Genomic DNA, 25,514 nt, shown 5'->3' on the forward strand with positions numbered 1-25,514 from the left:
TTAAATATATTAAGTAATTTTAGATTAATAAGTGATTAATATTATGATGCAGTTGTTAATTAAAAATAATAATGCAAAAATTAAAAATTTTAATGTTTTTAAAAAAAGAAAATTTAATAGCTGAGATGATGGTTTAAAAAAAATATATATATTAAATGAAGAAAACTTTAAAATTTTATTTTTCATTTTAAATAGTTTTGTCAGTTGAATAACAATTAATATATTATCTCAGTGCTGTGAGTTTTTTTTTAATTAAAATAATGTTTAAAGAAAAGAAAAAAATAAAATCATTTTTTTTTTTTTTTGCTCCAACGAATTATTTTAAATTTAAAAATCACGATGTTTTTTTAAATGCGCGCAACGGGGATGTACCTGAGAGTATTCTGCAATTTGATAATATGAAAATTAAAATTTTTTTAAAATCAAAAATTAAATTTCCAATCAAGAAGAGTATCTTGTATCCTAGTTAATAAAATTGGGCTTATCAAAATTAAAAATATAAAAAAAGAGAAGATATATATTTTTTTGGCAATGTTTTATCAAGTTTAACTGGAAGATTATTCACATTTACCAGGCTGGACCTAACACATTAAAAATTAGCTTAAAAAAAAATTAAGGGAGCAAGGATTTCAACAAAAAAAAAAAACAAAAAGACGTATTATCAATATTTTGGCTTTATTTTTATAAACAAAAAAAGATAATTTATAATTTGATTTATGATGCTGACTACCTCCTTAAGTTTTATACTTTTACAGCTATAAAACCACATACCTCAGTGAAGAAAAAAATAATAATTAAAATGCCCCCTTGTAGATGCAATAATAATATTATTTAAACAAAAAAAAAAAAGCAACTTACAAAACTAGCTTTTATTTTTTTATTTAATTTGAATTATAAATTGTGTTTCTTTATTTTTCAATTAATAAATATTCTTTGTCTTATCTTTGTTGTCCAAGAGTCTCTCTCTCTCTCTGTCTCTCTGTGCTGATTTATTAATAATAATAAATAATTGTTAATTATTGTAAAAGTGAATTTTTAAAAGAGCCTCGTGTGTCGCATCATTTTATTTAAATTGTGCTTGTTATTATCTTGGAGAAATTATTAAAAAACTTGAAGTCTTATTATTGTTTAAAAGGCCAATGCATTGAATCTTAATAATTATATATTAATATATATATTTTTGAATGCAGCTTTACTAGGCATTAACATCAAGCTTAATAATTAAAAATAAACGTCCATTTCAAATTAATCGTTTGTTCGATTTAATTATAATCGAAATTCATTGTAAATTTTAATAATTAAATTAAAAATATAATTATCGTGTTGTATGAAATAATAAATGTACAGTTTTTAACACAATTAAATTCATGGATTTAAAATTATAACTATTGTAAAAAAAAAAATGAAAATTATTTTAAAAATTGCTTAATTGATGGATTAATTATAATAAATATATTTTAAAAATAAAAACAGCAAGTGGAGAAATTAATTTACAATGTAATTTTGTTTTTTTTTTCAACAACAGTTTTACTAGCAAATTTGTAAATTATGTAGAAAAAAAAATAATACAATTAGCAAAAAAAAATGCAGAAATTATTTCTTGTAAATATATATATTATATTTCTTTGATAATAAAAAAAAAAAAAACAAGTGTATTAGTTTAATGATTAAACATTCAAAATAAAAAAAAAAAAAAAAAACGAAATAGATGAATAATTATCTTGTTTAATGATAATTTAATTCACAAGTATCTCGCAATAGTTGAGGTCATAAATTGAGTTGAGTTTCATCATCATCATCATCACAATTAATCTCTGAAAATATTGTGACATGTTTTATCTCTAAATGACCACAAAAAGAAAGAATAAATTCACAAATAAATATCGTTTATTTGAATTAATTAAAACTAATAATATTTTATAAAATCAATGATCAGTTTTTAGATATTCTTGGTATGTTTTTTCATCCATTAAATTGCTAACTTCATCATGACTTGATAGTTCAACTTTATAAAGCCATCCTTGATCATAACAAGATGTATTGACGAGTCCTGGTTTATTTTCAACATCACTATTCTTTTCAATTACTTTACCACTTACTGGACTTATTAGTTCAGATGCTGCTTTAACTGATTCCAATGCTCCAACTTCATCTGCAATTGAATCATCAATATTAAGCTCAAAAATTATTTAAACATCTTTTCCTTAAAAACATTTACCTTCTTTTTTTATTATTTTTCCAACATCTGGTAATTCAACATAAACAACATCACCAAGTGCCTCTTGTGCATAGCTTGAAATACCAACAGTACCAATATTTTCTTTAACTAAAATCCATTCATGTTTATCAGAATATAACCTGTCTAAAAAATATAAATTAAATTTCCAATTATCTATTTAATTTAAATAAATTAATAAGTAAAATATAATTATTTTATTATTTACCATTTTTAATTAATGTCGTTGATATATTTCTAACATTATAAAAATTGTTTGCTGACAATTTTACAAAAGAATTAACAATGTTTAATGAATTTGTTGATGATGATGATAATGATTTTAGACTGAGCCTTGTTAAACAATTGACAAATTGAGTCATCATGTCATTAACAATTTACCTGTTTTATTTATTTAACAATAATGATAATTTATATTTATTTATATTGATAAATCCTTGGATGTGTTATTGTATCCTTGGACAAGTGTGTTGTTAAATTATTAAAATCCCAAGAGATTTATGTAGTTCTCTGGATCAACGTCACGTTACTTTACAACTAACAGTCATTCAAATGAATGATGATTGATGATGTGTCTATAGTTATTATTTTTTTAATTGTAATCTTTTTTAATAATCACCACGACCTTTACTATCAATGTTAACACAAATGAATTACATATTATATTTATTGGCCAATTTGTTGTTGTTGTTGTTCTTCAGCAAGTGGTGCCCTCTTCGACAATTTAATATTCATTTAAAAAAAATAAAATAAAAACTAGCAGTCAGGTCAATGCTAGACTCTTATCAAGGAAATAATATGACCTATTTTTAAATGAAAAATAAAACACAACAAATCAACTAAAATTTGTATGAAAAAAAATGATGTGTATACTTTTATATATTTTTTTTCCTTTCTTAGACAACAATGTAATATAAATGACATTTGATTAATTTATTAATTTGCTGTAGAAAAAAAATATATATTGAACTATTTGTAGATTTAAAAAAAAAAAAAAAAAAATCATGTTAATTGAATTAATTAAAGGCCCATAGTGTATGAACGACCATTTGGATTGTGAATGGTAAGTGGTCTTGGTTTTGAAATTGACCATTCATACCAAACATTTTTTGGACTGCATCGACGCCAAAAATGTACTTCAATAGTATCACCCTGATTGACATGTACTGGTTCCTGTTAAATTATAAATATCATAAATTAATTACCAAAAATAATCAAGCAAATAAATGAAGAAATTAATATTATTACCTTGAGAGGAAAAAATATTGGGAACCAACTAAACATTCCATTGCTATGAGTTTGTGGTACAATACTGATAGTAACATCTTCAAATAATACAACATCAAAGTAGCCAGAAAAACCATGTAAAACAGCTTTTTGTTGAACGTTAAATGTTTTTTGTCCATATCTTGAATTATCAATGACTTCATCTAAACAAAAACATGATAAATTATTAATTATTGACAAAAATATAAATAAATAAATATTATTATTACCTCTATTTGGATGTTGGAATGTAAACAATGCTTGTGGTGAACCAATGTCATATTTATTTTGTAAATAAACAACATATGGAGTTTCAAAATGTGAAATTGGTGATTTATCTTTATCTTGACATGAACGTAATTCATTATAAAGTTTTGATGATTGTACTGGAGCAATATATGATGTATAAGATTGTGGTATACTAATACCATTTGGTTTTAAATAATTTTGTGCACCATCAAGACACTCTGGTGATAATTCATTATCACCAAATGAACCAAGTAATTCAGATACTAATATATCAGCATTTTCTGGTGCTTTCCAATCTCTCATATCACATGATACAATTGTAACACGTTCATCAAATACATCATTTTTTAATGCACGTAATGTTAATACAGCATTTGGATTTTTTTCAACAGCAAATACTTTAACTTTACAAGCAGCAATATCAGCAGCATTTAATGCTGCACGTACAAGTGGTCCTCTACCAGCACCAACAACTGTTATTACAATTGGATTTGTTGAAAATACACTATTAAATTCTTCACGTTTTTTAATAAGTGCTTTTAATATTGCTGTTTGATATTGTGTATATTTAACTGGATCTTTTTCAAATACTTCATATGTACCAGATTCAAGATTATCCATCAATGGTTGAAGTGGAAATTGTAAATAATCCTCATAGCCACGACCAAAACGTTCACGTGGTCCAAATTCTGATAATCCACGTTTCCATAATTGATCAAGATATGTATAATAATGTGCAATATGTTCAGAACCATCAACACCAGTTACAACCATTTGTATATTCATTGATAAAAATTTATTAACTAATTCTTGATGTGCCTTACTTAGCACTGGATAACCTTTTTTATTTGATAAAAATACGCTTGCTGGAAATACAAGTGTTTTAATTGGTTCACCAAGCCATCTCATTATTTCTTGATCATCTGGTATGTCTTTACTGACAACAAGTGATACACCAAGTTTTTTATCAAAATCACAAAAACTACGAAATTCATTCCACCATTCCCATGGACATTGAATTGATTGTTCATCAATGTCATTTGTACGATATGACATTGCTTGTTTTTTAGGATTTGTCATGTCTATTTGTATCCAAAATTGTAATGATGTTGGTGTTACAAGTTTATTAAATACAATACGTGCAAGATTACTTTTTTCACTTAAACCAGATGTCAATTTAAATGTCACTGCTGGAATATTAAGATGTGATGCCAATGATATTTCTTGTAACAATGCTTTTTCACTATTTGTTCTGACATATGGAATTTTTGAATCAACTTCTTCATAGTAAGAAAAACTACCAACAATCATTGTTGACCATTCTGAATTCATTAGTATCATATCAGGTCTTGTAAATGCTTCTGATTCACTTCTTGCTAATGCAGCACCAGATATAAATTCTTGTTTATAACTTGGATGAACCAATGGTACAATAATAAATCCATATCTATAATTATATTGATAAAAAAATTAATTAATTATTTATATTAAATACTAAACAAAGGAATTTTATTTTACAAACCTAGCTCTTCTAGCATTTTTCAAACATTCAGATAAATCCCATGCTGCAGAGGTGTACTCAAGACCACATGATAATGGTGCATCACTCGCCATTATATTTATTAATAATTTTTTAATTTTAATTAACAAAAAATTTAATAATATCTATTTGAAAAATATATAAATAATTTGTTTTCATTTGCCGGGTTTAAGGTTACAACACATTGTCCAACAGTACAAAAGACAAATGTATTTTTTTTTTTTTTCCACTTTTTTCCCCCCAAAGCTTTATAATAATAATAACAACGACAAAAGAAAAAAAAAAAAAATGGTGCAAATGAAAATCATGTATATTAGCCTTAAGGTTTTTTGAAAAAAGGGATTTTTTAATTAAAGTAAATAAATATAAATACAATTTTACATATTATTTTATTATTTAAATTTTACTGAGGCAACAGCTTAAAATACTTAAATTTATTTAAAAAAAAAAATTTTGTACGATGAAATTTATGGCTGAATACCATTATTATCACCAATGCTATCGTCGCTATCATCAACATCATCATCATCGTCGTCGTCTTCATCACCATCATCATCATCATCATCATCATCATAATCATCAGTATCATCTTCATCATTATTTTCTGAACCGAATACTTGCATAAAATTACTTAAATCAGATCCACTATCCCACTCATCCATATCATCATCATCATCATCATCGTCGTCGTCGTCATCATCATCATTATCTTCATCTTCATCATCATCATCATCACCTTCAGCATTATCTAACCCATCTTGATCTGTAACATCAAAATCTATGACCTCAACTCCACCACCTAAATTCATATTATCTTCATCTGTAAAAAATAAAAAAAAAAATAAGCAATTAATCAACTGAATAAATTGAATGATTTAGTGTATTATTTACCTTCAACAATATTATCATCTGATCCAGAGTTTGATCCATCATCATCACTAGCATCTAAATCATCCTCATCATCTTCATCAACTTCTTCATCATCATCATCACGTTTTCTTCCAACATCATATATTCTAACATGTGAATCCACTGGACCATCATGTGTACCATAATTTTCAACAATGGCAATTTGTGTATCAAATTTATTAATAGCCAATGATGGAATAACTCTTTTAACGTCATACGTTGCAATGCTACTGTAATCATTGGCATCTAATGTTTTAAATGATGTTAAATATGATGTTTCATCATCACCATCTTCATCACATGATATTGCATAGAGTATATTATTTATTGGTGAAAATAATACATTCATTTTTTCTAATGTTGGTACTGTGTTTAGTAAATGAAATGTACGTAAATCCCATACTTCGGTATTTGATACAACTTCAATACCATTTGGATGAAAAACACCATTTAATGTTTGATTTAATTTATCAAATTTATGTATTTCTTTGCCAGAATTAACATCCCATAATATACCATCACTCAATACAAGCTCATCATTCATACTAAATGTTGCTCTATTTTCAATATATTGATTTGATATTGATGGTATTAATTCTTTAATTAAGGCACCAGTTGTAACATCATATATTGTTGATTTATCTTGTTGTGTACCAATAATTTTATCTTGATGTTTACTAAATTCAACATGACTTTCATTTTCAAATGATACTCTCATTTCAAAAAATGAACCACATGACCATAATGCTGATAATGGTGCACGCCATTCAGTATTTGTTAATAATAATTCACCAGTTTGATTCATTTCCATATATTTAATATATGATTCATGACATTGATATGTTACTTCTTCAACACCAGAATGTATATTAAACATTTTAACATCACCTGGTTGTGTACCAAGCATTAAAAATTGTTGACAAGGTGTAAATATACAATATGTAAAACCTCCTTCAGCTTCAGTTGGTTTAAATGTTTTAACTGGACAAAAACGACTATAAATATGTTTTCTATCTAATCTTCTACTATCCATACCAAATTGTCGTCTACCAAGTCTAACAGACATATTTATTGGTGTTGAATTTTTAGTTCTTGGATCTGGACATTTATGTGGTTCAAGTAAATTAAATTGTGGACATGTTACCATTGGATTTTTACATAATGCATGTTGATTTGTTAAATATTCTTTAATTATTGAATTTAATGATATTGTTGTATTGTAATTTGTTGATGATAATGTTGTTAAATTACTACTAACACAACCACCACCACCACCAACAACACCACTAATAGCTGCTATTTCACGTGCTGTTGGTTTTTCTAATCTACTTGTTGGTGTTGATGATATCAACGAATTTAATGTACTATTATTATTATCAATATTTGATAATGGCGTTGTTGTTGATTTTTTTTCATTAATTATAATTTTTTTAGGATTTGTTGTTTGTAATTTAATTGATGATGATGATGACGATAATAATGATGTATTATTATTATTTATAATTGATGTTGATGCTTGTGGTGCAAGTGGTGGTGGTGTTTGACAACAACTATCTGATAATTTACTAATTCTCATGGGTGTTGATGTTGTTCCTGCTGCTGTTGTTCCTATTGCTGCTGCTGCTGTTGCTGTTGTTGGATTATTAATATATCTTGATGGTGTTGATAAAGGAGATTGTAATAAATTTGTACGTGATGATGATGATGCTGCTGAACAATCACCACGTGATACTTTTGGTGTATTATAATGCGATGATGATAATGATGATGACACTTGTGATGAATTAGCTCTAATATTTGGCACTAAACTTTTATATGGAATTGGCTGATACGGTAATAGTTTTTGTGGTACAAGTGTTGATTCAAGACAGGCTTCTTTTTGTAATGTCATTGCTGTATCAATTAAACCTTTTGACACTAAATGTTGATGTATTAATAAATTTAAATCATGATCATTATATTGTATACGTGTTTGTGCAACAACATTTGCACGATGTAGTGATGCAAGTGTCATTTCATATTCAGCACCAGATGGTTTAGCTTTACCAGAAACACGTTCCATTAATTCAAGTGCATATTTTTGAAATGTAACATGTTCTTGTCGTTTTTCTTGTAATATTGGATCTTTCATTAATGATTGTATATGTCCAGTAGTAAACATTGGTAATTTTGATATTATTTGACGTACTTTTTCACTTCTAGCTAAACCAGCTAATGCACGACATGCAAGTGCACGTATACTATCAGCATCTGTTATTGGTACTTTAACTGACATTAAACCAAGTAACATCATAATACCATTATTTGATCTAACACTTTCCCATATTTTTTGTATTAATTCTTCACTATTATGAATTGTTTTTTTTTTAGCTGAACCACTTATTGAATATCTACCAACATTACCACCAACACGATTTATTGGTGAACATACACAGTTGATTAATGCACGTAGAGCTGCTCTTTGTACATCTGGATCTTGTATTATTTCACCTTCAGCAGCAGCAAGTAATAAATTAATAGCAATTGTCATTGACATATCTGGTATATCAATACGATCACACAATAATAATAATACTTTTGGTACAACTGAACATATTGCAATAACATCAAAACAACATTTAACTGTTTCAGCACTAAATGTTGCACGTCCACTAAAATTCCATTCACGTGATATTGCTATTATACGTAACAATAAATTGATACCTTGTAAATTATATAATTGTTGTACTGGTTGCCATGGTGTTCTGACATTCATTAATTCTTGTAATAATTCAACTTTACTTTGTACTTCATCACTACGTAGCTTACATGGTTTATATGGTGGTATTAAATATTGATGACGATTATCCTGATCATTACGTGCATTTTCAAGACGTTGTAGCTGTTCTGATTTCCAGTATAAATGTGCTTCCATATATCTTTTTAATGCTGTTACAACATGACGAACAATTTGACGTGCAGCATTGTCTTCATCATCATTTATTGATTGTATATCTTGTTCTTCAAAATTTAATATTTTTAATGTTGATATGACATTTAATAATATACGTAAACCACCTTGTGAATCAAATTCATCAAGTATAACTTTAAATGGAAATGAAAAACCAAAAAACATTGTACCATGACATCTACCAGAATCATGACTTGTTTCTAATAACCATAATACATATGTCACTAATTCTTTGACAATTTGTTCTGGTAATAAACAAACACGTTCCATAGCATCTTCACAATATGTTAAATAATAAAGACATATACTAACACCAGTTGCAGCAACACTTGGTCTTGGTACATCTAATAATTTTTGTAAACCTGACATATTTAAAAATTCAAGTGAAAATTTTTTATGTACAAGTAATGATGCTAAATATTTTAATGCTTCAAATGCTAGCCTACTATCTTTTGTTTTTCTAACATTTATATATTTTAATATTAATTCTAATGCATTATGCTCAAAAACTGGACCAAGAAATTCTTGATATTCACCCATTGGTGCTAAATAACGTAATATTAACATTTGTCGTGTTGCTAATGTTGGTGGATATATTTGTACACTACCAATAACATAAGTTTCTAATTCAGCCCATGAAGAATTTGAATTACCTTCAAGTAACATTGACGGTGTTGATGATCTTTGTAATTGTCGATTTACAATTGTTGTTGTAGCTGATGGTGTTGTTGTTGTTGTTGTTGTTGGTGTTGATGTATTATTTAAATTTAATTTTGTTGGTGTTGGTGTTTGCCTTGGTGGTGTTGAACGTGTATTTTTTGTTGGTGTATTATTATCATGATGATTATTTAATAAATTATTATTGTTACTATTGTGATTATTACTATTTTGTATTTTTGGTATTGATAATGGTGGTGACATCATGTCTGATGATTCTGTATTATTTTTAACATTATTATCATTTGTTTTTTTAGTTTTTTTACTTGGTGGTGTATCATCAATATTATTAACAGCATTATCATCATGATTATCAATAATATTTACACTAGCACCATTACTACCACCACCACCACCACCACCATCTGTATCATCAATTGGAAATAATTCATTTGGATGTTTTTTAACATTATTATCAATTTTAACATCTGATATTTTACGTTTTATTGGTGTTGATAATTTATGTTCATTTGTATCATGATGAATTTGTGATGAACATGTACCATTACGATTTGATCCAACATGAGCAAATGGACGTGGATTTATTGAACATTGACGTTCTTCTTCAGCAGTTGATTGTAATACATGTAATCTTTGTAACATAAGTGGTATTAAATGTGCATTTTGTTCACGAAAACTTGTTGCAATATCTTGTACTTCCATTGCTGCTGCTAACAAACCAGTTGCATAACTTTGTAATGGTTCATGGGAATTTTCAGCCCAACTATATAAACGTAATATTAAACTTTCCATATCTGGTTGAAATACTGCTGATGTTTCAAGTCCAGGTAATATATCCAACACAAGACGACATGCTGCAATATTTAATAAACGTACATCACGATCAATTCCACTTCCTCTGTAAAATGTATCTCGAAGATAATCGTTGATCAACTAGTTAAATAAAAAATAAATTGTCAAACATTAACAACAACAACAACAACAAGAGGATTTAATTAAAAACTGTTTCAAAAATATTTTACCTTTGTTATAAAACTATCTTTACGAAATAGTACTTTTAATATATGACCAAAATTACAATCAGGATATGCACGTGATGGATGCCTTTCATCAAATGGATCTGGATCCATTTTATAATAATTTTCTTTTTCCAATTCAATTATTTCAGCAAGTCTTTCCAGTGTTGGAATTGGATCATATGTTGTTATACCATGTTCCTCTTCCCATTGTTTTAATATTTGAACAACATCAGTCACTTCAGACAATGACTCGGCTGTTGCCATTTTTATTATTTATAACTATAAACAACAACAAAAATTATATTACAACAAAATTTAAATAAAAAAATGATGTAATCATAAAAATAAACAAACACATTTACTCCAAAAAAAAAAATAAATAAATATATTATTCAAAATTATTCAACAAATAAATTATTTAAACAAATAATAGTTAATAATAATTGTGGCTAAATGATTATTATAATTTTAGTAAACAATTGAAAATAAGCAAATTAATCAACAAAATCATAACCTCGAAATAATAAATTAATACACTTTTTTATGGAAACAAAAAAAATGAATGTAAACATTTATTAATTAAATAATAATTAACAATACTGGACAAAGATTTAAAAAACCCAGACATGTCAATTATGTGCTAATAAATAATAAAAAAATTAGAAATTATAGTTAAAATATAACCAAATTAAAAAAGGAGAGAGAATTGTAAATTATGACAGATTATTATTAATTGGATGAAAAAAAAAAAAAGGACTTACCTATAAAATTAATTAAATTTTACAATGTATATTACAATTAATATAAACAAATTGTTTATCTAACACTTGGCTATTGTAAAAAAAAAATATATATTTAAAGTTTGTTAATGATTTATTAAATTCAGCACGAGGAAAATAAATCATGCACTAACATGAGACAACTTGCACAACTTGGCTACAAAATTTTTACTCAATTTTACTGGCCTTTTTCATTATAAATATATATACAATCAAATACATCTCTCAACGATGCCGGCAAGACCAGCTCTCTAAACTTATTTGTACGCACCTGTTCAATAACAAAAAAAAAATAAAAAATAATTTTTAACGTAAAAAAAAAAAAAGAGACATGTTTTGTTAATTTATTTAAAAATATAAATAATTTGATTATTTATTAATAATTGAGTGTAATAATTAGAAGAATATTTGAGGATATTATTGGGATTTAAAAACAATCAATTTATTAATTATAAATATTTTTATTTTAATAACAAATTGAGACAAAATTCAAATTTGCAATTTTTTTTTTTTATTTTTTTTTCTCGCGGTTAAATTTAAATTTGGTTCTTGTTTTTTTTTTTTTATAATTAAATTGAGTAAATGAAAAATAAAAATTATAAATACATAAATTATTGTTTTTATAATTAAAAAATTTAATTTTTAATTTTGCAAATAAAGTCAGCTGATGAGAGAGCAAGAAGACTAGAGGTGTAAGATGGAGCCACAGGTCTCAAGCCTTGGTTCAGTTGAGCTTTGACATTTTGACAACATTGGACAACATTGGACAACATAAACAAATAGATTTAAACAAATTAATTTAAATAAATAAAATATCTAAATAATGATAAAATGATTGAGGTAAATGATGAACCAGTTGCCACTCAGGAAGAATCTAAAAAAATAAATGTCATCAATAAAGAGACTGTCCACAAAATTTGTTCAGGCCAAGTAAGATTAATGATTCATCAATGTATTTATCACAAACGAGTATAACATTAACAATTAATAAAAATATAAATTATTCAGGTTGTTTTGGATCTTGCTGTTGCTATAAAAGAACTAGTTGAAAATAGTTTGGACAGTGGAGCAACATCTGTTGATGTCAAATTAATTGATCATGGAAAATCTTGTATAACTGTATCAGACAATGGAAGTGGTGTACTTGAATCAGACTTTGAGGGTCTAGGTAATTACAAATAAACAATAATAAACAATATAAAAATTAATAATAATAATAATTTTAATTTAATTACAGGTCTTAGACATCATACATCAAAATTACGTGATTTTTCTGATATATTTGAAGTATCAACATTTGGCTTTCGTGGTGAAGCATTGAGTTCATTATGCTCATTATCAGATGTAACAATAATAACAAATAATAGCAATAATAAACATGCATATAAATTAAAATTTGATAAAAATGGTAATCTTGAAAAAAAAGATATTTGTGCACGTGAAATTGGTACAACAGTTATTGTTAAAAATATATTTAAAAATTTACCAGTTAGAGCTAAAGAATTTCATAGAAATATTAAAAAAGAATTTTCACGTGCTGTACAAATATTATATGGTTATTGTTTAGTATCAACTGGTATTAAAATAACATGTACAAATACAATTGATGGTAAAACGACAAATAAAATTGTTGGAACAAATAGATCAAATAGTGTATTGGATATGCAATATCAATATTTGGTAGTAAAACATTAGTTGGCATTGATAATGTTGATATTTGTCAGCCAGATGATGATATTATTGAAGAATTTAATTTACCAAATGATATTGTTATTGATTTTAAATGGAATTTTTTAACAAGTAGCTGTGAACATGGAATGGGACGTGCATCACCTGATCGTCAATTTTTTTTTGTCAATGGTAGACCATGTAATATATTAAAAATTGCCAAATTAATTAATAATATTTATCATAAATTTAATAATAAACAATATCCATTTGTTTTTATTAATTTATTGCTGAATCAGTTGAATACTGATGTTAATGTTACACCAGATAAACGTACCATTTTTTTAACACAAGAAAAATTAATTTTAGCTGTTATTAAAATGAGTTTACTTAAAAAATGGCAAAAAATGCAAGGCAATTTTAAAAGTCAAACACTTGAACAGCTACAGTATACATTGAAAAGAAATTTAACATCACCATCTAGAGAAAATACTCCACCACAAAAAAAAAAGATGATTCAATTAAAACAACATGTTAATGATGCTGATAATGTTGATGATTCTGGCAATGCTGATGCTACTGATGTTGATAATAAAAATAAAATAGATGAAATTTATTATGAAAAATTACCTGATTCAGAAATGAAAATAAACATTGATATAATAAAATTATCAATGAAAAAAAAATGCGAATTAAATAACATTGATAATAATTGTAATAATAATATAAAATTTAGAGCAAAAATTGATCCAAGTAAAAGTTCAGATGCTGAAAAAGAATTAATGAAAGAATTATCAACAGAATCATTTATAAAAATGAAAATAATTGGACAATTTAATTTAGGTTTTATTATAGCTGAATTAGATGATGATTTATTTATAATTGATCAACATGCAACTGATGAAAAATATAGATTCGAAAAATTAAATAACGAAACAATATTAAAAACTCAAAAATTAATAATACCAAAATCATTAAATTTATCATCATTAAATGAAACAATATTAATTGATAATCGAAAATTTTTTGATGCAAATGGTTTTACATTTAATATTAATACAAATGATGATTATGGAAAAAGAGTTATGTTAACTGGTATTCCAGTAAGTGGAAATTGGCAGTTTGATCAACAAGATATTGAAGAATTAATATTTTTAATAAAAGAAGGTGGTACTGTTGATGATGTCATGATGAATCAAGATAATGGTAAAATATTAAGACCAAGTAGAGTACGCCAAATGTTAGCATCAAGAGCATGTCGTGGTGCTGTTATGATTGGAACCAACTTGAATCATTCAGAAATGAAACGTTTAATTAATCAAATGGGAGTCATGAAAAATCCATGGAATTGTCCACATGGAAGACCAACAATTAGACATTTAATATCATTAAAATTATTATAATGTCTAATTAATTAATTAAAATTGATTTAAAACTTGCTTTGTTGACAAAGGTATCTACTTTATCATCTGCAATTACAAATAACCTCAAATATATATAAATTTTGATTCAATTTTTAACAGAATTCAGTACAAAGATTACAATTATTACAATTATTACTTAAATGATAATTAGTTAATTTAAATAATCCTGACATTAGTTATAATTTATTTTTTTATGAAATCGTATTGGTGTAGTTTGTTAGATAAATAAATAATCAGCTGTGAACAATAATAATGGCTCTAAATTAATTGTACATTTGTGTGTGTATTTTTTATGTGATATATAAATTTCATTGATGACTTAAAAAATCAGTTGTGTCATCAAAGATAAGTCAATAACTGATAATTGCTTTTTAAATATATATCGTTTACTCGTTTGTAAATGTTTGTTTGTTTATTTAAATTAAAAAATATATCAAATTTTAAAATTACTTTCTATTTTTCTACTCACACAATTTTTTTATAAAATTGATATTATTATAAACAAAAAAACCATGTTGTCATTGATGAATATTGTTAAAGTTTCTTGTTGTTAAAAATATAATATGTGTATAGTAATTAGAAATACCTGTATTGAAATGATGACAAATGAATTATTAATGTCAAAATGTCAAAAAGATATGGTAATCGTTTTAATGGAGAAAAATCATCACCAGCTAAAAGACCAAAATTGGATATTACAAAAACAAGTGATCATGTTGCACCTCAAAGACAACAAACAAATAAACCAGATACTGTGATAGATCAAGATTTATGGGGTGATGATGATGATTTTTGTGATGATGCATTTGAAGTCATTGACAATATTGCATCACAAGCTTTTTCACAAGCAGTCAATACATCCCTTGAAGATATTAATAATCATGGATCACAAACAGATAATAATGATGATAGATCAAATGATGATGGTAATTCAAAAACATTGAAAAACAATGGGTCATCATCAACAAGTAAACCATCAACACCCAATAAACTTGTTGTACCATTTGTTAAACCAGTTTCACCAGTTAAAACAAATGGATTTACATCAAAACCATCGACAAGCTATGAATCAAGAACAAATGGATTTGCACCTAGACGTCAGAGTATTTATTCACAAAGATTAGCATCGTCTGTTGAACAACGTAATTTTCATGATGAAACAACAACATTATCACAATTCAATGCACATCTTATTGCTGGTAATCATTTAAATTCAACTGTTGTCTCAATTGATGATGATGATGATCCATCAATTAAAACAATCAAATTACAAAAAAAAAATGAAAAATTAATGAGAGATAATAGCTCAAGTGAAGGTGAAAAAATATATTTAAGACAGAAAATAGCTAAAGTCATGTCGGAAATGGATAAAATAAAAACTAACATGGAAAAGTATGTATAGAATTTTTATTCAAATGATATTTTAATTTGTAATTGTTGTTTATTTTCTTGCAGACAAAATCAAGCTATATTAACTCAACTAGAGGCTAAAATAAAAAATCTTTTAAATGAAAATGATTCATTAAAAAAAGAAAATAGTTTAAAAGATTATGATTTAAAAAATTCAATTGATCGTTTAAAATTAATTGAAAAATCATCAATTAAATTGACAAATCCACAAACAAATATGCCACCAAGTCCATTTAAACGTCCACCTGATGTGTCAATTAAAAAAATTGATTTTACAATGCAAACAGATATTATTAAAAAATTAAATCATCGTCATAAATTACCAGGATGTTATTATCCACTTAAAAATATACCACAACAAATATTTGAAACACCATTACCAGAAAAATCAGTTGTTGATATTCAAATAACAGATAAAATTGGTCAAAAAAGTATACCAATACTTCATGATATATTTTCATCAAGAATATTTGAAAATCCATTATTAGTCAAGCCAATTGTAACAGTTGTAAATTCAAAAAATCTAAATGTCGAATTTTATTTACCAGAATTATCATCGTTAATTAAAAAAACATCTGATGAAATAAATTCATCAGAATCAATATCAATGATAAACAAAATAATATTAACATCAATGGAATTATTATTAAACACAACAGTTGTATTAAAAACAATTGAAAGTGAAATGCAAAATGATGATCTCAAAGACATGGATGATTTGTATTTTTCAAATTTTTATAAACTCAAAATTGATCATAATAAATCATTGTGTGATGCTAAAGCTTGGTATGACAAAGAACGTGGTATTGAATCAAGAAGAACATTCTCAATACTATCACATATTGCAAGATCATCAAAATATTTAAGTGATTTTATAGCTGGTAAGATTAATCTTGCATTAAAAAATGATGAGCTATATAAAACTTATTCATCACAATTGTTACGTTACAATGACTGGCAATCAAAAGTTAAAAATCATCAAGTATTAAAATTGATTAATGAATTTATTATTGTAGTTAGTAAAATAAGAAGAAGTCATCAATTTACTGGTTTAATATGTTCACTTCTAGAGACACTGTACAGTGTTGATAAGCTGACTGGTTTTAATAGTGTCATAAGTATTCAATATGTTTGTGATATATTTAAAGAAATAATATTTTCAAGACCACTTATGTCATGCTTCCCAACAATAACTAGAATATTATCACACTTTAGTAGATCATATATCTTTGTTGATAATTTATGTGAAAATTTAAAAAAGACCAAGCTAATATATCACAATAATGAAAGAAAATTTCATTATGATTCGTGTTTACTACGTGTGTTCATGTTGCAGCTAGAAAAATTTGATTTTGATATATTAACAAATATTGATATTGCAAGTTCGATATTGACATTTGTTGATAATGTGTTTACACTGGAAAAAACGAAATGGCCATTTGGTGATGATCAACATGATGAGTGTGAATGTCGTGAGCATGTGTTGACACATGCTTTATTGATGATTTATGATATGCACATGTTGGACATTGAATCACTTGAAAGGGATTTTTATAATCAATGTAATGATGATGATATGAAAAATGAAAAGTGGAATAAATTTAAGGATAAACATCGTTCAATCATTAAAACATCAACAAGATTTTTGTGTTCATTGGCATGGCTTGATCATCGTTTTGTTTTACATGCACAGCAACCAGTTCTTGAACACAAAGTTCAACTGTCATGGGATAAACTTAGAACAGTTAATGATGATGCTGATGTTATTGATAGTAATTATTTACATATATCTTCCTCTTCATGCTCTTCTTTAATTGGTGATTATTAATTTTCTCATTTACTTTTTTGTGTTGTAGAATATGTTGCAGAATCTGTTGAATCAAAACTCATTCTTGATAGAGAAGATATTCAATTAAAAAATGTTTCTTTATCAGAAAAAATTTACAGCAAAAAACATGAATTTATTAATAAATTGACTGATGAATCATTGAAGAAAAAAAAATGGTCAAATGCTGAAGAATTATATCAAAAACTTTTTTAATAAAATTATTAACATTATCAATTTTTTTTTTTTTGTTTTTATCATTGAATGTTGGTAAATTTAATTAAGATGAATTAATTTATTATTTTTTTTTTTTTTTCTCTGTTACCAAGACATTTTGAACATAATGAAATAGACATGACATTTTTAATTATTAATTAACTATTTTTTTTTTAATATTAAATATTTTTATACAAATAAAAATAAAAAGTGTTTTTTGTAATTTAATAGTTTAATTTATTTTTTTTTTATATTTAAGTTTATAACAAAAATTATATTAATCACTCAATTCAACATCTTCATCACTTAAATAATTACTAACTTTTAGTCTTTTGCGATTTTGTAAATTAATTTTTTGACTATTTAAATCATCATATTGTCCATTAGCAACTTTATTTCTATACTCTTCTAGTTCATATTGCTCTTGTTCTAGTCTAATTGCAGCACTCAATGTTTCAGTGTCTTCTTCTTCATACTCTTCAGTATCATCTTGTTCAATAGCTGGTATTTTTCTTGGTTTTTTTAATCCATCATCACTGTCACTGTCATAATATTCAGTTGGACCATTTGCTGATGTTTGATTTTTTGATTTTTTACGTATTCTTATTTTTTTTGGTGGTGGTGTTCTTGGTCCAAGTGTATTTTGGCTACACTGATATGATAAATGTCCTTCTTGTCCACATTCCCAACACTGTGATTTATCTGGATATTCACGACGTCTTATAAAATCAGCACTACGTCCATTATCAACAGCAATTGAACTTTTAACTGTTCTACCACCAATTTCAGTATTATTTATATTTTTAGCACACTCTGATGCTTCTTCTTGTTTTAAAAATAATACAAAAGCAACACCTTTACTTTTTCGTGATTTTCTATCTTTTACAACAGTTACTCTGTAATATTACAAATTATTATTTATTAATATGACAATTATATAGCTTTATTTAATCAATACATACTTGACAATTTTTCCATGATGCTCCAGGAGTTTATGTATATCATTATTTGTCAATGAAAATGGCAAGTTTGAAATGTAAACTGTTGATTTACTTGGAGCAAGTCCACTGCTCATTTTTTTATGTTTGACACTTTGACAGTGATACAATAATAAATAATAATATTATCAAAACACGAGAGAAAGAAAGAGAGAGAGTAAAAAGAGAGAATAAATATTTAATAACATGTGTCGACGACAGACTGCGCTGCACAACGACAGTATGTATTTTTTTTTTATTTTTAAATTTAAATAATCAGTAATATTTTAAGTGTATATTTTTTTATTATAAATTTATTTATGAAATATTATTTCAATTATAAAAATAACTTGAGTAAAATAAACTTTACATTTATATTTTTTTTTTTCGATTAATTCAAAATTATATTATTAATTTTTTAAAATTTATTTTTAAATTTGATTTAAAAAAGATAACACAAAACTAATAACAAAACAAAAAAAATAAAACAACAAATAATATACGAACACAATTTAAAAAAAAAAAATAATTTGATTAATTGATAATTACAAAATAATTCGATTTCCTTTAAACACGATCATTTAAACAAAATAAAATTAGTTAGTCATATTGTTTTTTTTTTTTTTTAAATTAAAAATTAGAAATTAAGAATAACGATTGACTTACAAATAATACAGTAATGTTTCAAGCTGTGAATTTGGTGTAGCATGAATAGATTGTGAAACTAAAAATGCAAGTTTTTGTGCAAACTGTACTGGTGCAGGAACTTTGACAGTGCCAGACCAATTAAAATACATATGCATAAGTCTGTATGTTAAAATTTGCATTTTATCTGGATCAAGTCCAACATTATCATGAACAACACTAAATGAAGTTGGAGCAACTGATCCTTGTCTGATTGATTGTGAAACAACATAAAAATCATATTTTGTTGGATTGGTAATGACATCATCAACAATTGTACCAGGTTCTGGATTACAAATATGCCCACGATTATCAGCAAATAAACGTGTATTTAAACATTTTGTTACAATGACATATGCCATTGGTACAGCATCAGGTGAACATTCATAAATTTCAGCAAGACTATTTTTAATATCAACAACTTCATGCTGAAAAATATGTGCAACTTGTCCATCACCAACTCCATCTCTGTAAATAATTATTTTTTCTGGTAATGCACGATTTATTTCTTGATATTTTTGTATTGCCTTTTTGATATTTATTATTAGTTCCCTTGTTAATTGATCAGATGATTGATGAGATGATACAGCTGAATAATAACGACCCAAACGTTTATCCAATGATGCAACCATTGCACCAAAATCTTTACCACGTTGATTTGTATCATGACAAACATCATAGCCAATAACCATTAATCCATCTAATGGTATCAAACAACTCCATGGAAAACCACCAATTTTACAATTCATTTGTATTGCAACTTTTGTTGCAATTGAAATTTTATTTGAATTATAAAAACATTTTGATGTTACTATTTGACATGGTACTGGTCTATCAATACAACATTTTTTTTTAATTGCTGAATAAATATCACCACGTTGTTTAAATAATACACATAATATTAGTTGAGGATTTTTATGGCTCAATATATTTTCAAGCTCACTTGTAAATGATTGAGCAGAATCATTACGTATTTTAACATAATTTGGATCACGTATTTGTAAATTTTTCAATGAACGTTGCATTATACGAATAAAATTTCTGCATTGATCCATTAATTTATCAGGTACAATAACAACCCAATCAGTTAATGATACAGGCTCAATTAATCCATTATTTCTAAATGCATTTGTCCAATCAGCATTTTGACCAGCTCCAATAGAAATTTTATTAGCAAAAAATACTTGGGTTTCACGTAAAACACGAGCTGGAATACTGACCAATTGTTTTTCAAGCTCAAGCTGCCATTCACGAAAATCAGTAACAACTTTTGGTTCACCATGAAGACGTTGATTAAAAACATTTAATTTTTTAACTCTAGTCTCAGCTGATATACGTGTATGTTTTGCCATTGCATCCATAATCTTGTAGTCATTTCTCATTGCATCAGTAATACCTGTTGCTCGACAAAGTTCAGGAACTAAATATAACATTGTATCAGTAGAATCTTGACGATTTTTATCAGATGATCTTGTAATCAGCATTGGCTGTGTAACGTGTTTAATTTTTATGTTATATTTATTTCTATAATAATCAGCATATGATACATCACGATTTTCTTTTTTTAAATTAAACGTTGATAATGGAGTTGCTTGAAAATCAATATCTTCAACTCTGTATGTCTTGTTATTGTAATCAGTTAATACTGTAATTCCAATAACTTCAGCTTTACAAGCAGCCTGAAAATTAGCACCATGATCACTTCTAATTCGAGTCATGATGTTAAGTAATTTTTCTTGTCTCATAACTTTGTGTGTTATTTCACAGCACATCATAAGATCACGTTCATGCTGACGAATTGAAGTTATATAACCAGGCCATAATTCAAAATTATGTTCATATATTGCAACCTAATTTAAAATTTAAATAAAATAAATTTAAAAACAAAAAAATTAAATTAAATAAACAGCTGATATTAATTAAAATACTTACTTTAGCAATTGGATCAAAATAATTTCTTCCAACAAGTTGTAATTTCAAGTGTGCCAAGCATTTTTTCATTAAAATATTATAAAATTGAAGATATTGTTCATCACCTCGTTCCAAAGTACCAGCCAATTTGATAATTATACGAATATGTACTCCATCAGATTGACGTAGACTTGATAGCTGAGTGATGTCTTTTGGTAAACGTGATGCTAAGATGAGTGATTTACCATTAAACATGTAGCCACCCAATACTGTTTTATGAAGATTTAATAATCCTTTTCGTACAAATATACGATCTTCTTCTGGTTGAAAATCAACATGATACTGATAAAGACACCAGGTTGGAGCTGCTGCTATTTTAAAATAATTTGCTCTGAGTGTTACTTGTTTGCCACTTGTGCCTTTTTTTGATTCAATCCATTGAGCTGGACGAGTATTTATTTCAGGAGCTTTGTTATCACGTCTTGCACTACGTACTGGTTTTGTAGCTGCAACATCAGATGATGGTCTTGGAGCAACTCTATCAGATACTGCAGCTGAAGACAATTCTCGTGGTACACTTGTTGTTGCAAGTGTTGCAAAATATGGCTCTCTACACTCAACTAAAAATAAAACAGCAAAAAATAATATAAAAAATTTTATTAATAAATAAATATATATACTGCAAAAATTAAATTATTTATTCAATTATTTTACCATTTGTTGCTGGTCTTGGAACACCTCTACTGCCTTGTCTTTGAGGCAATTCTTGTAGCAAATTTGTTGTGACTACAGATGGAACTCCAACAGGTGGTGCAGTTGTCTATAAAAATATTAATTTTAAATTAATAAATAATTTTATCAAGCAAAATATATAAATATATATTTTTTTGTCATTAAAAAAATTATACATAATATAATATACAACTTACTGCAATTTGTGAAGACACTGCTTGTCCAGTTGATTCAGCTGGTGGTCCTGGTCGTCGAGCATATGGAGCTGCCCATAATCTTGGAAGTGATGAAGTTGAACCATGAATTGGACCAAGTGATGATTGCTGTTGTTGCTCTGGTGGACCAGGTGTTACAAGTATTTGTTGGAGACGAATGCCACGAGCACGTCCTCTGCTTCGTCCTCTTCCAGATTCCATTTTTTATTATTATCCTAAATAATTAAATTAGGTTAGTATTCAAATCTTTAATATCAGATAATAAAATTATCACAAAAAAAAAAAAAAACTAACAATTAAAATTATCACAAAAAAATTGAGTACTCCAAAATGAAAAACAAAAAAAATTGTCCTTGATTTTATTAAACAAAAGATTGTAGAATATTCTTTTAAACAAGATGGCCGATAGCAATAAAATTTTTTTTTTTAATAATTTTTTTTTTTATCACCTGGATATTTTAATTTTAGGCTAGTAAAATTTTTTCGCGGATTATAAATTGATATATAAAATTAGTTTGATTAACTTACTTTTTAATTTGATGATGAGCAGTTTAATATAAGAGTTTAATGCAGCAAATATTGATGAATATTAATTATTTTTTTATATTAAAATTAATGGTAATGCGAGAGTAACGAAGATGATTTTAAAATAAACGAACAAAGACTCATGAGATATTTAGATTAAAAAAATTATTAATTTAAATTTATTTGTAGAAAAAACAGTTTAATAATTGGTTCGTTTTTAATTACAGCTTATTTATTAATAATTAAAATAATTAAATTATATATCTCATATGTTACTTTGAATCAATATATATATTTTTTTTATAAAAAAAAACAAAGAGATGATTTAGAAAAAGTATATCCATCAATTTGTGTTAAACTTCCCAATTATTTTGCAGTGTAAATAAATGTTATCAAAATAAGAAAAAAGAAAAAAAAAAAGACTATTTATTTGCTAAATTAATCATCATTAGTTTTTTTGTTTTTTTTGTTCTTCTTGTTTTTTTTGTTTTTTTTGTTCTTCTTGTTTTTTTTGTTTTTTTGATTTTTTGATTTTCTTTTCAAGTTTTTCTTCAAGTTTTTCTTGTTGTTGAGATGGTTCTTCTTGGTTTGATTTATCTAATTTTTCTTTTTCATTGACTTCAGATGGTTCTTCTTGGTTTGATTTATCTAATTTTTCTTTTTCATTGACTTCAGATGGTTCTTCTTGGTTTGATTTATCTAATTTTTCTTTTTCATTGACTTCAGATGGTTCTTCTTGGTTTGATTTATCTAATTTTTCTTTTTCATTGACTTCAGATGGTTCTTCTTGGTTTGATTTATCTAATTTTTCTTTTTCATTGACTTCAGATGGTTCTTCTTGGTTTGATTTATCTAATTTTTCTTTTTCATTGACTTCAGATGGTTCTTCTTGGCTTGGTATATCTAATTTTTCTTTTTCATTGACTTCAGATGGTTCTTCCTGGCTTGGTATATCTAATTTTTTCACTTCAGTGGGTTTAGATGATTCTTCTTGGTTTGATTTATCTAATTTTTTATCTCTTTTAGGATAGTGGCCAAGACACCATAACTGAAGACCTCGTATAGCCAACACAATGCAATTTTGAATCTGAAATAAATAAATAAATGAATAAATAGAATACAAATACAATTTATTTATTTGTATTATTATTATTGTTATAAAAAACTTACAATCATAATACCATCATTATGAATAATTCCATAAAATAGCCATAGAAATGAAGCAGGTGCTCCTATTAGTATTATTGGAAATGGAAGTATACCTGAAGTTTTTGTGCGATATATATATCTCTAAAATAATAATAATAATAATTTAATTGACAAAGTCAAAGTTAATATAGTTTATATCAAAGTTTATATGTTACTTACAAGATTAAAGAATGGAGAAACAACTAACAAAAAGTAGGCAATATTGACTATTACTCCCCATCTAAATTCAAGTGTGAATGGGTCTTCAAGACGTGCATAAATCAAAAGTGCAATTACAATTGCTAACATTTTGGCAACTGTATAGAGTAATGCCTCCTAAAAAATTAAATAATCATCATCATTATTAGTTTGCAAAAAAAATTAAATCATCAAACGAAAAATAAAAGAATAAAATTAATTGAAAATTACCTTATTTGGTGTATATATATAAAAAAAAACAACGTAACTAATGTCCATGATGATACCAAAAATTATGAGATATTCAATGGATTCGTCCTTTAAGATTGAAGCAAGCTCTAGCAGAAGTAGTCCACTGAAATATATATATTTTTTATAAGTATTAAGTAAGCTTTTTATATTTTTTTTTGATACTCACAATCCAATACTTCCAACAAATGGAATTGGATCTGCTCCTTCAGCAGTGCCTTGCTTGTAAATATCTAGACAGATGAGACTGCAAAAAAAAAAAACAAAAATTTAAATAAATGCATTGAAATATAAAATCAAACAAGGACATTATAGCCGAATAGATCACTAGGTATGTGATCTCAATGAAGCCTTAATATAATAAGAAAAAAACAAGGTCATTTTCGTACACATTGATCATAACCTTAAAACTTTTAAATAATTTAAAATTAAAGTTATAAAATTGCTTACATTCCCGAAAACATGTTTAATACGCTGAACAACATTGCTGTTATAACAATTGAATCCTCGTGATCAGCAAGAACCATTTTTATGTAGAATTAATTGTTTTAAGTAATGTAGAATTGCCACATTCAATGGTCACGTTTACTGCTACGATAAGTGTGTTCACCGTGTTCACTGTTCACCGTGTTCACTAACCCGGCAGTCCGGCACCCGGCTGTGCAC

The 25,514-nt window shown here is 26.3% G+C and overlaps 8 protein-coding genes across 8 annotated transcripts; 2 read left to right on the forward strand and 6 right to left on the reverse strand.

Annotated features, from left to right (window-relative positions):
• Positions 1–1,869: 1,869 nt before the first annotated feature.
• Positions 1,870–3,115, reverse strand: LOC122856646 (glycine cleavage system H protein, mitochondrial-like). Its single transcript, XM_044158384.1, has 3 exons — positions 2,445–3,115; positions 2,219–2,362; positions 1,870–2,152 (listed from the first exon to the last, which is right to left on the reverse strand). The coding sequence occupies exons 1-3, from the start codon at positions 2,599–2,601 to the stop codon at positions 1,926–1,928; spliced, it is 528 nt and encodes a 175-aa protein (XP_044014319.1). The 5' UTR covers positions 2,602–3,115; the 3' UTR covers positions 1,870–1,925.
• A 102-nt stretch (positions 3,116–3,217) lies between these two features.
• LOC122856645 (protein arginine N-methyltransferase 5-like) lies at positions 3,218–5,492 on the reverse strand. The gene is made up of 4 exons (XM_044158383.1): positions 5,274–5,492; positions 3,733–5,198; positions 3,485–3,666; positions 3,218–3,409 (listed from the first exon to the last, which is right to left on the reverse strand). Exons 1-4 carry the CDS (start codon positions 5,363–5,365, stop codon positions 3,257–3,259), a joined length of 1,893 nt encoding a protein of 630 aa, XP_044014318.1. The 5' UTR covers positions 5,366–5,492; the 3' UTR covers positions 3,218–3,256.
• A 169-nt stretch (positions 5,493–5,661) lies between these two features.
• LOC122856644 (protein mahjong-like) lies at positions 5,662–11,821 on the reverse strand. Its single transcript, XM_044158382.1, has 4 exons — positions 11,609–11,821; positions 10,851–11,126; positions 6,183–10,761; positions 5,662–6,111 (listed from the first exon to the last, which is right to left on the reverse strand). The coding sequence occupies exons 2-4, from the start codon at positions 11,109–11,111 to the stop codon at positions 5,759–5,761; spliced, it is 5,193 nt and encodes a 1,730-aa protein (XP_044014317.1). The 5' UTR covers positions 11,112–11,126; positions 11,609–11,821; the 3' UTR covers positions 5,662–5,758.
• A 636-nt stretch (positions 11,822–12,457) lies between these two features.
• On the forward strand, positions 12,458–14,697 carry LOC122856157 (mismatch repair endonuclease PMS2-like). Its single transcript, XM_044157850.1, is given in 4 exon segments — positions 12,458–12,556; positions 12,635–12,794; positions 12,864–13,286; positions 13,289–14,697. Coding segments are annotated over 4 exon segments (2,091 nt in total).
• Positions 14,698–14,873: 176 nt separating this feature from the next.
• LOC122856647 lies at positions 14,874–18,392 on the forward strand. The gene is made up of 3 exons (XM_044158385.1): positions 14,874–16,110; positions 16,174–17,900; positions 17,985–18,392. Exons 1-3 carry the CDS (start codon positions 15,344–15,346, stop codon positions 18,167–18,169), a joined length of 2,679 nt encoding a protein of 892 aa, XP_044014320.1. The 5' UTR covers positions 14,874–15,343; the 3' UTR covers positions 18,170–18,392.
• On the reverse strand, positions 18,069–19,296 carry LOC122856648 (zinc finger CCHC-type and RNA-binding motif-containing protein 1-like). The gene is made up of 2 exons (XM_044158386.1): positions 19,132–19,296; positions 18,069–19,065 (listed from the first exon to the last, which is right to left on the reverse strand). The coding sequence occupies exons 1-2, from the start codon at positions 19,242–19,244 to the stop codon at positions 18,447–18,449; spliced, it is 732 nt and encodes a 243-aa protein (XP_044014321.1). The 5' UTR covers positions 19,245–19,296; the 3' UTR covers positions 18,069–18,446.
• Positions 19,297–19,431: 135 nt separating this feature from the next.
• LOC122856158 (piwi-like protein Siwi) lies at positions 19,432–22,986 on the reverse strand. The gene is made up of 4 exons (XM_044157852.1): positions 22,671–22,986; positions 22,456–22,561; positions 21,763–22,361; positions 19,432–21,680 (listed from the first exon to the last, which is right to left on the reverse strand). Exons 1-4 carry the CDS (start codon positions 22,887–22,889, stop codon positions 19,809–19,811), a joined length of 2,796 nt encoding a protein of 931 aa, XP_044013787.1. The 5' UTR covers positions 22,890–22,986; the 3' UTR covers positions 19,432–19,808.
• A 448-nt stretch (positions 22,987–23,434) lies between these two features.
• Positions 23,435–25,514, reverse strand: LOC122856159 (sugar transporter SWEET1-like). The gene is made up of 7 exons (XM_044157853.1): positions 25,299–25,514; positions 25,018–25,095; positions 24,831–24,954; positions 24,582–24,737; positions 24,384–24,503; positions 23,833–24,300; positions 23,435–23,440 (listed from the first exon to the last, which is right to left on the reverse strand). Exons 1-7 carry the CDS (start codon positions 25,373–25,375, stop codon positions 23,435–23,437), a joined length of 1,029 nt encoding a protein of 342 aa, XP_044013788.1. The 5' UTR covers positions 25,376–25,514.

The sequence above is a fragment of the Aphidius gifuensis genome, linkage group LG5, assembly GCF_014905175.1.
Source record: "Aphidius gifuensis isolate YNYX2018 linkage group LG5, ASM1490517v1, whole genome shotgun sequence".
In the NCBI taxonomy this organism is placed as follows: domain Eukaryota; kingdom Metazoa; phylum Arthropoda; class Insecta; order Hymenoptera; family Braconidae; genus Aphidius; species Aphidius gifuensis.